The sequence below is a fragment of the Haliotis rufescens genome, unplaced genomic scaffold (genome assembly GCF_023055435.1).
Source record: "Haliotis rufescens isolate VD_foot unplaced genomic scaffold, xgHalRufe1.0.p SCAF_15, whole genome shotgun sequence".
In the NCBI taxonomy this organism is placed as follows: Eukaryota; Metazoa; Mollusca; class Gastropoda; order Lepetellida; family Haliotidae; genus Haliotis; species Haliotis rufescens.
In genome coordinates this window covers 20,370,647-20,386,562 of record NW_025963835.1, presented here as the reverse complement: position 1 = coordinate 20,386,562, position 15,916 = coordinate 20,370,647, and the positions used below count along the sequence as shown (strand labels likewise).

At 38.9% G+C, this 15,916-nt stretch overlaps 1 protein-coding gene across 4 annotated transcripts in view; it reads right to left on the bottom strand.

Moving 5' to 3' along the window:
* Positions 1 to 15,916, bottom strand: part of LOC124135169 (coronin-1C-like) — a 35,667-nt gene that overhangs the window by 5,153 nt on the left and 14,598 nt on the right. Inside the window, exons 3-12 of one of the 4 annotated variants that reach the window (XM_046500395.2) lie at positions 15,539 to 15,791; positions 14,445 to 14,620; positions 13,534 to 13,650; positions 13,017 to 13,121; positions 11,254 to 11,399; positions 9,919 to 9,979; positions 8,514 to 8,615; positions 7,218 to 7,364; positions 7,016 to 7,051; positions 4,985 to 5,129 (exon numbers count right to left, since the gene is read on the bottom strand). In XM_046500395.2, coding sequence (XP_046356351.1) covers positions 4,986 to 5,129; positions 7,016 to 7,051; positions 7,218 to 7,364; positions 8,514 to 8,615; positions 9,919 to 9,979; positions 11,254 to 11,399; positions 13,017 to 13,121; positions 13,534 to 13,650; positions 14,445 to 14,620; positions 15,539 to 15,791 — 1,287 coding nt within the window. In that variant the 3' untranslated portion in view covers position 4,985. The remainder of the gene's footprint in view (positions 1 to 4,984; positions 5,130 to 7,015; positions 7,052 to 7,217; positions 7,365 to 8,513; positions 8,616 to 9,918; positions 9,980 to 11,253; positions 11,400 to 13,016; positions 13,122 to 13,533; positions 13,651 to 14,444; positions 14,621 to 15,538; positions 15,792 to 15,916) is intronic. The other 3 variants (XM_046500397.2, XM_046500394.2, XM_046500396.2) reach the window with 3 other exon arrangements.

Below are 15,916 nucleotides of genomic sequence, written 5' to 3'. Positions count from 1 at the left end.
TCATCATTGCTCAAAGTCTTGTATTTATATCAAATACACATCACATTTCTTTTGGATGTGTACAAAAATGGAAAAAGGAATAAATAATAATAAAGTTTAAAAAAGATAATTACGTTTGTCTGAACTTTATGATTCACAAACGGTAAAAAATAATCCATAAATCATGTTTCATTTATAAACTTATAATTAAAATTAAAAAGTAAATTTTCATCTTCGTGACATGCAAACTTCCACAACAAAGGCTTCCTTTTTAACATATGTTCATGCAAGACTCAACAAAAATATATAAACATGCCACAATGTGATATAGGAAAAACCCTTTTGTAGCTTCTATGAGTAACAAACAGTTGAATGTCATGACTATTTAAAACAATGTGATGAGTAATTCAACTCGAAATCATATCATGCCAGCATTAATATTTCAATAAACAATATTGTATCAGTTCTACACTATTATATACTTCATTACATTTTCAAACGGAAGTATTTTAATTGACATCACGAAACACAAGACAGTTTCCCACAGTTCTATTTAACTCATTAGATACACTCAGCTAATTAAAATTAACAGTGATCAATATAAAGCATCACATTGGGTGACCAACACTCATTCTGAAAACAAACTACATGTAGTGTAGTTTAGGGTGAATCTATTGCGATGTTTTAGCCATTGACTTGTAGTGGTGAGTAGTTGGTTCAACGATGGTGGAAATCTGTCTTCCTTTATCGAAGAACCAGTGCAGGATATTGTGTCTACTATGGTGTCACGTCTCAGGAATGGCATGCCGCTCGTCTTGGAGTGAATGTGTCCTGATGAGTTGCCATAGTAACAGGTGAGTTTGCAACAGGGTCAGCTGCCCTCATGTCATCCGACTAGCCTTGCAAAAAATCAACCGAACTGTGGCCAGGAACAAAATACAACACTATGTCAACCTTCACTGGAAACACAATTTCTTTTTAAACTGCCATAAACTCTGCCTATGCCTACTGTTGTCACAAGATCTATATGTGAAATGAAGTAACGCTTTGACTTGTCCAACATATATATCCTGTATATATTTCACTACCCCTGTTGTCATATAAGGCTTTACTGACTTATCATATCCCACAGACACATGCACCAAATCAATGGCTAACTTCAAATACCTGTTTAACAATATCTAGGGATATTTATAAAGATGACATTTAGACAAACTGTTGATGTTCATAATAGTTTCCTGACTTTCACTGCTCAAGAATGATAGTTCTGAACAGAATCTGCCATGTCTTTGTCTAATAATGACGTAAGACCCCACCAGATCATAACCAATAATAATCCATATTGAGAATCATCTACACTTACTATTTGAAGATGTGTAAAATAATGTTAGGAAACTAGGCATTTTATACAAATGTAAGAACATCCGGATAACATTTCAGCAAACTCAAAGTGCCACCATCCACCGCCTTCTTCATCGGTACTGTGTTGGAAGTGCAAAGGAACAAAATTCAACCATCAAATTACGAAGGAAGAGGTGTACAAAGGAAAACGTACGATGACGACACTGCAGCAAGAGTTGGAATCACTGCATGAAAAGATGTGCAGTGGACACAGGTGCATCCAGTAGTGACAGAGATCACAAAGATCACAGTCTATCCAGAAACAGAACCACTTCTCATGCACTAAGGAAGTCAATGAACATGTCAGTCATGAAATTATCCAAATACTTCATTTTGTTTTTCCCCTTACATTTAGAGAGCATTACATGCAGCATTGGAGGACCAACTGTTTCATGAGGGTATAACATCCCAACACCATGCTGTCTGCCTACAGGAGCAGGGAACCATCAACCGACATGATGACGTTATGGACAGCAGTCCCTGTTTATTGTCCTTCAAGCAGAGCAGAACCAACTAAGCAGCAGACAAACGCAAACATGCAGAATTCAAACATACCCAGGAACAAACAGACAAAGCATGAAATCAAACAAACGGATATGATGAAAGCAAACAGAATTTCTTAAGTTCAAAGACTAAGGCTAAAAAATCAAAGGAAAATTTAATGCGAAACTTAAAGTAGAAATAAGGATTAAGGAGAAATAATGCTTTCAAATTCATTTACTGACTCTGCAAATACCGTGATAGTAAAGCCAACAAAAGGGACAGACTTCAGCAGATAACTAACAACTGTTTCAGTTCCTGGTATGCCTAAACTGTCTGACTGTCTGACTGACTGACTGACTTCCCAGTTCTTCTACAACACTAATCCAGGAGATTGATAGAAATATGAAAGCGAAAAAAATCTCACGAGAAAAGTCTTCATAGAGGCGCAGCTTAGAAGAAGCCTGCTTGAGAATTACGAAGCAGCAGTTTTCTCCCCTACACTGGATGTAAGTGCCTTCAGTGGCTGGGGTCTCTGTAGCTCACTTGATATATACAGACTTTCAACAACAAAGTGGTATCAGAATAAGCGCTGAAATATAGTGCTGAGTTAGGTACAGTCAAGTCTCGTTAATCCGACTCCGACACACCTAATTTGCAAGGAATTACCAAAATCACTCATTTATCTGTCTCATTAATCCGACACAGTGATCAGCGTACTCCGTGGTCATCTGCCTGCGAGTACACAGCCCTGTTTTTTGATGCAAGACGAGTCGGCTGGTAGCTGCATATTACAATGGCTGCAGAGATAAACTTGCTTAACAATAAACAATTACTGCTTTAAATAAAGAAAACAGGATTATTCACATGCCTAGATTACCTCCAACTCATAAAATCGGATGCAGGTTTTCGCTACTGGTGAGGATATCCCATTACAGGTCACGTCAGAACGACCTTTCCCGAACTTTGACCGACTAATGAAATTACTGACAGGAAGTCAACATTAGCCACTAAGAAAGCAGCTTTCTTAAGCATGGCGGCACTTGTTTCAAATTGGCGACTTCCATTCCAGACTGTGCTTTAAAAAGTATTTTGAATCAGTCATACATAGTGTTAAACTTTAGAGGTTGCATGATTAGAAAACATATTCCACTAACAATGTAACATTACAAAATGAATATTGCCTTTTTCCTCTTATTTATTACATGTTTGAATCGTTTTCTATCGTGTAGTTGTCTGATTTTCGATCACGAACGTTGATACTACCTAATTTCGTTTAACTGACATACTTGTTAATCCGACATAATCATTTGCAACCAACCATGTCGGATTAACGAGACTTGACTCTAGTTGTCCCAATACATTAATTTCATCAAAGATTGCATCATCATCACTTCACAGGTTTGTATACACTATGTTCTTTCATCATCTATGATTACATAGGGTTGTGTTGTGGTTTCAAGCAACGACTGCTTGGATTCAGTTTCTAATCAGGGAATGAATCCTGAAATCTGTCATTGAATATTATCATAGTTTGTTAATGAACTAGAGCTTTGCTATAAATGCAGCAATAGAAACTAACATTTTTAATCAACTAGTCCTCATAATGATAACATATGGCAACAAAACCTTAAAAATGGCACATTTCTACTAGCCCCATGAAAGCTTAAAACTTGGGCAGTTTGGCATGGACTATAGGACCTGTGCCATTTTCTATCGCTGTAAACGTATGTCAAACAAGAATAAAACAAGGGTTCTTTAATATTGTGCTCTTACTGAGGAGTTACATATCATTACAGGTTTTAAGTTTTTGTATTTCATAACTTACTCTACATAAAGAATAACAAATAAGAAAGAAAGCTTAAATTGAACATCGTTTCTATTCTTTTAATGAACCGTAGACAAAAGGTTATTGATGACCTTACTTTATTATCCCTCATGGAAGTAATTTACTTTTAGAAGTATAGACAGCATTACTACAGGTTTATAATTCCTTTACCATTTTACAACAATAAACACGATAAACTATAGCTAACCGTTTCTCTAAATGTTATTCTAAGTTTGTTGTTCTTATAAGTCCTGAATCTCGTCACATTATGTAGAAACAATAGTCAACTAGACATCTCTGGTCAGCCCTTGCTAAGTTCTGTACATATCATAATACATTCCTGATTAATAGAATCACTAAAGTCAGATTTTCTACCCACGTTCAGAGCCTCTTCAGGCTCTTCAGAGCCTCTTCAGACACGTTACATAGAAAACTTGATAGTACATAATTATAGCTAAGATGATTGGTCCCTTGAACATCTACTTGATGAAATTCTGATGAAAGATAAACAAAATTATATTATCAACATGGCTTCCATAACAGCCAAGTTGTATGTCTGCTAAATGTAGGAGGAAAGTCCAAAGTAATATAAGTCTCAGACGCTTACCACTTTGGTGAAACCATGAGCACATTTATGGCACTGACAAACCTAGAAACAGAATCTGTGCGAAATGGTATTCAAACCCACAATAAAAGGGTCCAAGTGTGCAGAAGGGACTTAACTCTAAATTGTTTGATAGGCATCACTTAGAAGTTGACGGATGACAAGGAAGACACGATCTTATGGATAACAACTTCTTTAATACTGTAAAAAGTGACATTTCGGTATAGATCCTTATACCATTGTCAAATAAGACTGAATGAGGGACATAGTACAGAACCTACTATAAATATATATATTCTGTACATTGTCCCTCATTCAGTCTTGTTTGACAACGGAATAAGGATCTATACCGAAATGCCCCTTTTTACAGTATTAAAGTTGTTATCCATATAATTGTGTCTACCTGGACTTAACTCTGCATATGAAAATGCAGCAACTTAGACGACTGGGCCATGTGCTCCCAGTAGATTCAGAGATCATATTGACATTTAGGACAGACAACAGACAACACACCATCTCACAAGCTGACATGAACCTTCAGTTCAGTTAGCCCAGAACACCATCCCCGGTTGAGTAGGATTAATGACAAGTTAGGCAACAATACAGCCATGCACATTCAACAAACGAGTAACACAAAAGAAAGCCATGAAACTGAACTAGCATGACAAAGTGAGAGGCTGAGACCGAAATACATTAAGCTTTTCCTTCATCCTCTTCCGACGTATTAACTTCATATTGGGACAGTTTCTCCTCTAGCGTTTTTATTCGTCGTTCATGAGCTTTCACTATCAGTTTGAGTTTGCGCATATCATCCAGAATGCCTTGGGGGTCAAATCCCTGTTCAGAGATAGAAACATAATAAACACATGCACAAAAAATAAACAACCATAATCACCAAAGCGAAACCAATATTCCCACACGAAGAATCATCTACGCCCTGGGAAATGTCTTGTGATCTTTAGATTCGGTTTTGATATTACCTTCTCAAATTCAAAATGAATTCACTGAACTTGTAATAAAGTAAACAAAAATGCATTCAGATAATGCAATCACGTAAAAAAATATACAACACAATATCCATTTCACACTGAAAAATAATCACACAGTTAAAGATACATAACATATTGTGTACATTGTATACTGGTATATATGCTGCTGGGAATATACATAATCACGGGAGGTTAGATCGGTGAAGGTTTAAATACTTGTGAGGGTTAAAGGGTTGGCAAAAAGGACACCACAATCCCTTAGTTGGTGAATAAAACATTTTAATTCAATGAGCATGCACATTTCTCCCTCCTGGTTGAGGAAAACATCCATAAAAATCACCAGAAAATTGGAACTTATCAGTGAAACCTGGCCTCGAACCATGCTAACGTGATGAATGCTGCTTCATATATCTCTCTGTGTTAATAGTTGGTGTATTACATCAATCTTATTGACATCAGATCTTAGTGCTCACACTGCTACACAAATATTTCAGGACATTCCATTAAGGCCACGCCAGAACTATCTTTCGCGAACTTTGACCAACCAATGAAACGACTAACAGGCAGTCGACATTAGCCAATCAGAAAGAAGTTCTCTGGAGCTTTATGACACTAGTTTCAAACTTTCGGTCCATTTAAGACTACGCCTTGAAAAATATTTTGACAAAGTTCTCCATTCAAATTGAAAAACTGAGCAAAAGAAAATTCAGGTATGTCTAATAGATGTCTGAGATTGTATGGCAGTACTTACCAGCGTTTGTGGAAAGTGTCTTTTGTTATAAATGTTTACCCAATTGAAGCATTAGATTTTGATGGAATTCTTTTCGAGGTTGCATTGCTAGAAAATACATTCAGACTTTCACTTTCTCGATCTCGTAAGTTATGCTCTGATTGGTTGGATGTAGGGTCATTCTGACGTGACCTGTAATGGGGTGTCCTTTAGATCAATGTGTAGCAGCAGCAAGTATCAAGATCTGATTTTAATGAGACTGACATCCTGAAAAAGTACACATTTCTCAGTCCTGTTAATACCGACATTTACTGTGCCCTATTCAAGACCCTTGCGAGTATTACTTACCTTGTCATACAATGTTCATGTCTTAATCCAATACGTATATTGTTGGATAAATCTTCATTAAGTCATCTATGATGACGAACTTGAGCTGTCGCTACATCGCTAAACCAGCATTGTTACTGGAAGTATTATCTATCTCAACATGAGTAAACAAGGAGTGGGTTGTTATTAAAGGTGACATAATAAAGATTACAATTTGATACAGATAGGATCATGAGGACAGGAAGTGTTATTAACCATATTATTCATGGAATCCATTACATTAACAATTATCTATCAATAATGACACTATTTTGAACTACCTTCAGTAGAAGCATTACAAAAAAAAGACTACATAGAAATTTCTTAAAACTGCTTTCCTGCACTCTGGCAAAACGTGCAATACTGATCAAGAAAATGAATTAAATGTTGAATAAACTTGAAACTTATTTCTCTTTAGTTTATTATACCCTAATCCAAAGTTAACAACTTTACCCTAGTTCATAGTTAACAACTTTACCTTAATTAACATCTTTACCCTACAGTAGGTTCAAAATGTGCCCAGCATTGCAGTAGGTGCAAAGGAAAACTGGAGGCAATTTTGTGAGGCATTTGGTTAGGCAAGGTTGTGAAGCGCTTCTTATTGAAAAAAGCATAATTTTCTTAAAAATTGTATCTACCACATGTTCATCTGGAGGAGTAGACGTGGTAGAAATCTAAAAAACAACAACAATTAAATGAGCTTATTCCACTTCCTAAACAAAGACTTCAACATTTCCTTATTTGCTACCTGTGCTCTTTGTAATTAGTCTTTCTGCTGAAACACACAGTGAATGTTAATATGGAACGCGAGGGCTGAACACGGAAGACCGGTCCACTCACCGGGGGGAGGACAGCAGCTGCTGCAGCCTCCGAGTTGGTCGACTGAGCCTGGGACGTTCTGGATGGCATCTTGTCCAAAACATTAGACCTGCGCACCACCTTCAAGGCATCCTTTCTTGTGGAAACAAAGCCTCCCTTCAGAGACACCTGAAACATCCATGGGGAACATTCTTAGTTAAAACAAAAAGAGGTTCATGTGAAGTTTAGGGTCGAGTTCAAGAATACTGTACTTAAAGCAATATCCACGCAGGTGTGGACCCCACTCTAACAGTATACTGACTAAGCCGACCAGTCCTTGTTTTATCCCCTTCATCAGCGATAGAAACTAACAGTTTCAGTCCATTAGTCCTTACAATAATAACATATAGCAAAACCCTTAAAAAGGGCGAATGTCTCCCAGTCCTTATGATACCTTAACTATTGGGTGAGGTGAAATGGGGTTTAGCGTCGCGATTATTGCACTTATTTAGCGACGTGCATGTACATGTTTGTGTGGTTGCTTGTATTGGTCCGGACTGATGCCGATTTATAGTGCTAGCTCACTGAGATACCATGCCGCAGTTTAACATGAATACCCCACTCAGACACAGTATACTGACTCCGAGCCGACCAGTCCTTGTTTTAGCCCCTTAATGCCGAGCGCCAGACAGGGTAACAACAACTACCATCTGATCTTTTAACGTCTCTTGGTATGACGCGGTCGGGGATCGAACACCGGACCTTCCGCTCTCCGGGCGGACGCTCTACCACTAGACCACGGAGGCGGTCCCTTAACTATTGGGAAGCTTGGCAAGGACTACAGGACTAGTGCCAATTTCTAACACTAACGCAATTTAATGCTAAATGTCGGGCAATTGTAACTACAAGATCGATCTTTTAACATCTCTTAATATCGAATCACTGACCTTCCGCTTTCCAGGAAGATGCAACATGCACAAGGCTACAGAGGCGGTCTTCAAAATTACAATAAGAGACGATCAGATTGACCCATCAGAATAAAATGCTTTCAAACTTCATGGCAGAATTGGGGATTAAATTGACAAAGAAAACAGCACATCGGGGAATAACAAAAAAAATAGATGAGCATTATCACCCTCATCAGAATCAAGTATTTCCAAATTAATGGTAGAATAAGGGATTAAATTGAAATAGTGAACAGCATGAACAATATACCGGTGAAGAATAACAAAACATATGTGCATTGTCACCCTCAGGCCCCTCCCTCACTACAATTGTACACAGTGCACATAAAGTCTCTCTATCAAAATACTATTGGTTACTGAGGGAATACTGTACCATTATAGGGTCAGCATCTTTGCCGGCAAACCAATCTTCTGCTGATAAAGCAGGCGTGTCAGATGGTGTGTCTGGGTACAGGTCATCCTGGAACAGCTCGGACTGCAAAAGGAAACAGTATTAATTATCCATTAAGGTCAATAAAGATGACCATTGCTGATATTAACACATTTGCAAATTACCAATTTTTGAAGTTTAACTGGAACAGTTCTTGCAAAAACAGAAGCAGCACCTTCATCATGTTCATGGCAATTTGGGGAAAATACCTGTCATTACAGTACAACATTAAAACAGAAAGTCCCATGCCACAAACTACCTCAATAACATAGCAATAGGCACTTCCAGTTAAATGATATCGCTTCCAGTTTCCGAAAACACAAGTCTTATCCAAGACAACTCTAAAACAGTAAGTCTTATGTTTCTAGCTACCCCAATAAGAGAGTTATTCTCACTTCTGGTTGAATGATGTCATATGCGATGTGCCTTTAATACAGAAAGTCACATGCCTCTAGCTACAGCAATAAGAAAGTTAAATGTACTTCCAGTATTATGACATCACTTCTGGTTTAGGAAAACAGGTCTAAAGAATAATTGATGAAGCACGGCTTTAAGACCGAAAGTCCCACGCCTACCTACCTCAAGGAGGTTTAAATGCACTTCCAGTTTAATCAAATGATCTTGACAATCAATTTCAGCCCCAAAAATGCATGGTTAACAAGGGTGAACTGAAATGTTTAACAACAGTTGTAAGTGTTTCAAAAAATTTCTAGTGCTATTCAACATATTACCCAAATTTTATGTCCCCAGCTGGAATTGAACGTAACAATGTAAAAATTGTACATGCTACTTATTGAAAGTCAGTAGCCAATGAACGGAGAGTAGGATCAAAACAAAGTTCATGGGACCTGTCAATCAAGACAAGAGGCGAGAAGAACTGCAACAGTCAGACTGTAACGAACCGGCACAATTATGTTCAGGAGAAGGCGGCTGTTTCAAATGATTGGTCAGATTCAAACCGTCAGATTCAAACATTAGTTCCCTGAGAATGGGAATACATAGTTGGAAAAAAGCGCATAAGAAATGAAACCCGAAGACATGAAATTTGTGGAACCCAGGCAAGCGGGTAAAATTATGTTAGCGAGCCTGCACACTTGCTGTTTCATTCCTTCTTGGCTTTTTGTCTCAAAGGGTAGTTTGGACAATGAATATTCATGAATGCCCTGTGCATGATGATACACGTGAGAAGAATGGGAATTGCTCGACTGTAATATTGTTATTCCTCAACATTCCGTAGTAATAAAAGTACACCTTGGTGGGCGTGACCAATTGAGCTAATCACAATGCAGGAATTACAATGAACGAAAATTTAATTATTTTCAAAACAGCATGGTGTTGGTGACATTACCTTTCTTGGTACTGTGAAGGGTATGACCTCGCAGAGACCACTGTTGTGTAGCTTGTATATCCTGACAAAACAAAACAATGACACAAAATTTACAGGAAATATGTCAAACTATGAAAAGGCAGGAAAGACTGATGATGATGCTGTAGCAGTCAGTGCTAAAACATTTGATTCTACAAACTAATATTTGGTATTATTTTCAGTATATTTTAGTTATCGAATAAGGACAAGACAAGAAGAAATACTAGACTCATGTTTCGAGCTAGTGGTTGGAGTTGCAGACTGCTATTGGAAAACATGACCCAAAAAACATTCATGGTTGCAGCTGTTTGTGTGACTTAAATTAAACAAAGACACATCAATACTCGAACATGCAACATGCTGAGTATAATACAATGGATTTAATACTACAATAAAATAGTATTGATCTTTGTTATATACAGAGATGAAGTTTTTTTACAATTTAGTCCTGCATGATGCACTCCCTCAGGGTATGATGAGACACAATCAGACCAAACATTGTAACTCACCAGATCCTCAATGATCAGTGACACAAGGAACTCAGCAAGCTAGGGCCAGACAAACCAGAGGTTGACAGCATGATGCTCTCCCTCAGGGTATGATGAGCTCACCAGATCCTCAATGATCAGTGACACAAGGAACTCATCAAGCTAGGGCCAGACAAACCAGAGGTTGACAGCATGATGCACTCCCTTAGAGTATGATGAACTCACCAGATCCTCAATGATCAGTGACACAAGGAACTGTTTGTTCAAGCTATATCATGTCAGCATGTAACTCATCAAGCTAGGGCCAGACAAACCAGAGGTTGACAGCATGATGCACTCCCTCAGGGTATGATGAGCTCACCAGATCCTCAATGATCAGGGACACAAGGAACTGTTTGTTCAAGCTATATCATGGCAGCATGTAACTATAAAGCTTGGGCCAGACAAACCAGAGGTTGACAGCATGATGCACTCCCTCAGGGTATGATGAGCTCACCAGATCCTCAATGATCAGGGACACAAGGAACTGTTTGTTCCAGCTATATCATGGCAGCATGTAACTATAAAGCGTGGGCCAGACAAACCAGTGGAGAGTTCATGAGATATGCCCCAAGAAGTTGTGGTATGACGACATGGAATAATCCAAGTCAGCAAATCTGACCACTTGACTGGCACTTGCCCCCATGGGACCGCAAAGATGTAAAGATTACTGTCAACACAGTGATTTTACACTTGTCTCAAGAGCATGAGTGAATCCAAAGGATTAGTAAAAATTACTTAATTTTGGACGGTTTACATCAACAACAAGAGACTGTATCAGTAAATATACCTGGCTATTTCACAGTTATTAACATTAAGTCCTCTCTTCGACATGAAGCCAACACCTCTACCGGCCTCCTTTGACTGGTATGTATTCAGGTAATGCACGTAAGGCTCTTCATCAGTCACCTCGAAATACCGGATCTGACTGTCCCCCTGTCAACATACAACTTTCCATTAACTATTGATGATTATTACCCACATGGGCAATCACATCAGGGAAATTGTTTCCATTAAGACTCACTGAGAAAAATAATTCACGCTTCATGCTGATTTGATGCCTTGTTTCATTGATTTAATTGTTTGCAACCCAGAATGCAGCTGTTTCAGTTCATTGGTGCAAATGATTAAACATTAAAATTATAAATTGCAAAATGGATAGGAAATGCTACAATCTGGTTGGCTGAAAAACATTCTACTTTGAGTTTGTTTCAAAATGGGGATTGAGAAAAAACAACCTATCAATCAGAATGACGAAATGAATACCACATTAAAAACCAGGGTTAGAAATAAACTCAAACGCTTTACGAGCCCAGGTAAATATAAAATGCCCTTGTAATGTTACAACAATGGGAACATAGGGAAATCAGAAAGCTCTAGGGAATTTTAACTAGCCTCGGACTAGCGGGCTTGTGTTAATTTCCAACCCTAAACTATTATAAGAAATCAATATATATCAGAACAATTTAAATTTATATTTCTCCCACAATCAACTAACCAGTTCAGTTGCAATGGAAGCATACAATATCAATGATTGTATTATGCTATTCCAGTGTGACAGAATAACATTTTAGAGTGATGTCAATGCTCTAACCACTAAGTTACCCCATCGACCTCACAAGTTCAAGACTCCACAAAGAAAGAGCATGAGAAGCCAATGCTCTAACCACTAAGTTACCCCATCAGCCCCACAAGTTCAGGACTCCACAAAGAAAGAGCATGAGAAGCCAATGTTCTAACCACTAAGTTACCCAACCAGCCTCACAAGTTCAAGACTCCACAAAGAAAGAGCATGAGAAGCCAATGCTCTCACATCTAAGTGACCCCATCGACCTCACAAGTTCAAGACCGCTCAAAGAAGTCGCAAAAGAAGCCAACGCTCTAACCACTAAGTTACCCCATCAGCCCCACAAGTTCAGGACTCCACAAAAGAAAGAGCATGAGAAGCCAATGCTCTAACCACTAAGTTACCCCATCAACCTCACAAGTTCCAGACTCCACAAAGAAAGAGCATGAGCATGATGAGAAGCCAATGTTCTAACCACTAAGTTACCCCATCACCATCACAAGTTAAAGACTCCTAAAATAAATATGCATAAGATGCCAATGCTCTAACCACTAAGTTACCCCATCGACCTCACAACTTCAAGACTCCTCACAGAAAGAGCATAAGAAGCCAACGCTCTAACCACTAAGTTACCTCATCGACCTTACAATTTCATTACTCCTCAAAGAAATCGCAACAGTGACCACTAACACTCACAAATACCGTCTTCTCTTTCTCATTTATTAGCCACAGAATACAGCGTTAGAAATTGGCACTAGTCCTGTAGTCCTTGCCAAACTTCCCAATAGTTATCAGAAGGAATAGTAAATATTTGCCCTTCTAAAAGGTTTTGCTATATGTTATCATTATAAGGACTAGTGGACTAAAACTGTTAGTTTCTACTGCTGGGATGTTAATGTGGCATCCATTTTACACATGTTCTTTATTTTGACAAAAAAACAACATGTATGTGAATCTTTGAAGATAAAGATAACAAGCATATTTACCTTTCCACAGAGATAAACCATGTTGACATCTGCATCGTACAAGGGAAACATCACTCCATTGCTGTTGTCAAGCTCATTGATTTCCTTTGGCTTACTCATGTCTTTCTATAAAAAAATGTAAACACAGAATTATCTATCATAAACATCATTATTTACCATGATGCAGATTCTTGCCTCGACATATTTGTTAGGCCAATATGTAAGGGCAACACGTGGTCTAAGCTCCACACATTCATAATGTGACACTAATAAATGTTTTTCAGAAACACAATAGCTTCAATATCATATGACATCAGCATAATCCCACTGTAAAATGCTTCATGTCAGCGTGGTATTAACAAGTTGCTCTCCATGCAAAGATTTGAGTCTGTACCAGACAATCCAATGATTGATAATATGAGCGGCATTCCTTACAATCGGGGTACGGTGACACGCAATCAACCATGTCACCTCTGGTGGGGACCAATTCTAACCTGGAATCCCCATGGGGTACTATGTATGTGAAGGAGACACCTACCTCGTCCCACAATGCATACTGTCTCTCACTCATTCTGGAGAAGCCAGTGCTGAAGATGTGGCCATCCTTCAGGTACACCACCTGTGCAGGTTTGGCTCCAGCATGACCAGCCCCTTCCTACAACAAACACCTCAGATACAGTTCAACCTCATTTACTTGAACTCCAATAATGGAGTCAGCCTGGAAGCAAAATTTATCAGGTTTTCCTGTTGCTGAAAACCCTGTTTTAACTTTGTAAATGTCACGCAAGAAAAAATACTGAACAACCTAAGATCATGGACGCATCAGAATCACAGACAAAACACAAGATCTTTTCTCTTAGGAACTGGTCACATATTTTATATCGAGAGATAATAATTTCTTTTTTGTTCAGGTGTTCATTTTGCTGTGAACACTGCCCTGTTCTTGGGTTGCCTTGACCTGTAAGTATTGCAATGATCTTGGGTTGCATTGACCTCTAAGTATTGCCTTGATCTTGGGTCGTATTTAGCTGTAAGCATTGCCCTGATCTTGGGTTGCATTTAGATGTTAGCATTGCCCAGGTCTTGTGTTGCATTTAGCCCAAAGCATTGCCCACGTGTTGAGTTGCATTCACCTGAAAGCATTGCCCTGATCTTGGGATGCATTAAGCTGTAAGTATTGCCCTGATCTTGGGTTGCAATTACCTGTAAGCATTGCTCTGATCTTGTGTTGCATTTAGCTCAAAGCATTGCCCACGTGTTGAGTTGCATTTACCTGTAAGCATTGCCCTGATCTTGGGTTGCAATTACCTGTAAGCATTGCTCTGATCTTGTGTTGCATTTAGCTCAAAGCATTGCCCACGTGTTGAGTTGCATTTACCTGTAAGCACTGCCCTGATCTTGGGTTGCATTTCAAAGTTAGCATTTACCCTGGTATTGGGTTGCATTTACCTGTAAGCAATCCCCTGTTCTTGCGTTGAAAACTCGAAGTTTTTTGTCCTTGCAGGTGCAGGCAAATTTGCTGCCATTAAAGTTGAAGGAAGCACAGAGTGGCAGATCAGGAAGATCTATCTCATTTAACACCTCTCCAGTTCCAACATTCCAGATGTAGATCTTGTTGTCTGAACCTGAAAGTCACATTATTGTTGAATAGCTTGAGAACCAACAGTAATTGGATCTGCTGCAACTGCCTACTTTTACTATTTTAAATATCTTCAGAATATTAGCATCTGAAAGAGTCACAGCTCAAAGTATTTGATGGATAGGTAACTGAAACAGCTAGGATTAGCATCAAGCCATGTAAGGCCTGTTCGATTCAATTTCTTGTTCTTATTTACCCGCCTGCCAATACAATTGCCACTGCCCTTAATATTAAAAGCACTACTATTCAATATGTTCAAATCAAATTTCCAGACTGTGCCAAACACTCCTCTGTCTACATGTCGAAATTATCTCTTGGCATCATTTTCAGTAGATTTTAGTAAATAATGGACTGTCTTAACTGAGCCTAGTATACCCAGCTATAGGCTCAAATATTTGGCTTCCTGCAAATTGCTTAAGTCGCTGACAGAATTTATTTTTTTGTTCTGGATTCTACTTTTCGCACACAGCATGTCATTGCACTCAGATTTGAAAGGAGTGAGTGAGTGAGTGAGTGAGTGAGTGAGTGAGTGAGTGAGTGAGTGAGTGAGTATGGTTTTATGCCGCTTTTAGCAATATTCCAACAATATCATGGTGGGGGACACAAGAAATGGGCTTCACACATTTTACCCATGTCAGGAATCGAAACCCGGGTCTTTGGCGTGACGAGCGAACGCTTTACCCACAAGGCTACCCGACCGCCCCAAGATTTGTAAGGAGACCTTGCTGTCGACACCATAACCCATATCTTAATACTCTGAGCCACAATGTACATAAGAATCCAGTCTACTCTCATAGATTCCTCACCCCTCAAAAAAGTGAACCAAAAAATAATTTTGAAAACAGTCAAACAAGAATATTATTTTTCACTGGTCAAAGTGAGACCGGATGTGTTGACACCTTACCTGCACTAAGCAGCACATTGTGTGCAGTAGGGTGCCACTTCACACAGCTGACCCTACGCTGGTGGGCTACCAGGTCCACCACTGGCTCGGTCAGCGCCTTGGTCAAACCACCCTCTGGTATCTGCCAGATCTTGATTGTACAATCCTCAGATGCACTGGCAATGACGTCATCGTTGTGTGGACACCAAGATATGTCCAGCACAGCTGCCTTGTGACCAGAAACGAGCGGGCTATCTCTTTCTACTCTGCCAACCTGAAATAATAAGGATTGTATTCACTGAACATGAAGATCAAGAATAAGACTGAATCCTCTAGTTTGCACAGAAAGATTAGGCACTCTACCATGTCTACTAAGCCAATCTGTCAAATACTATCTGC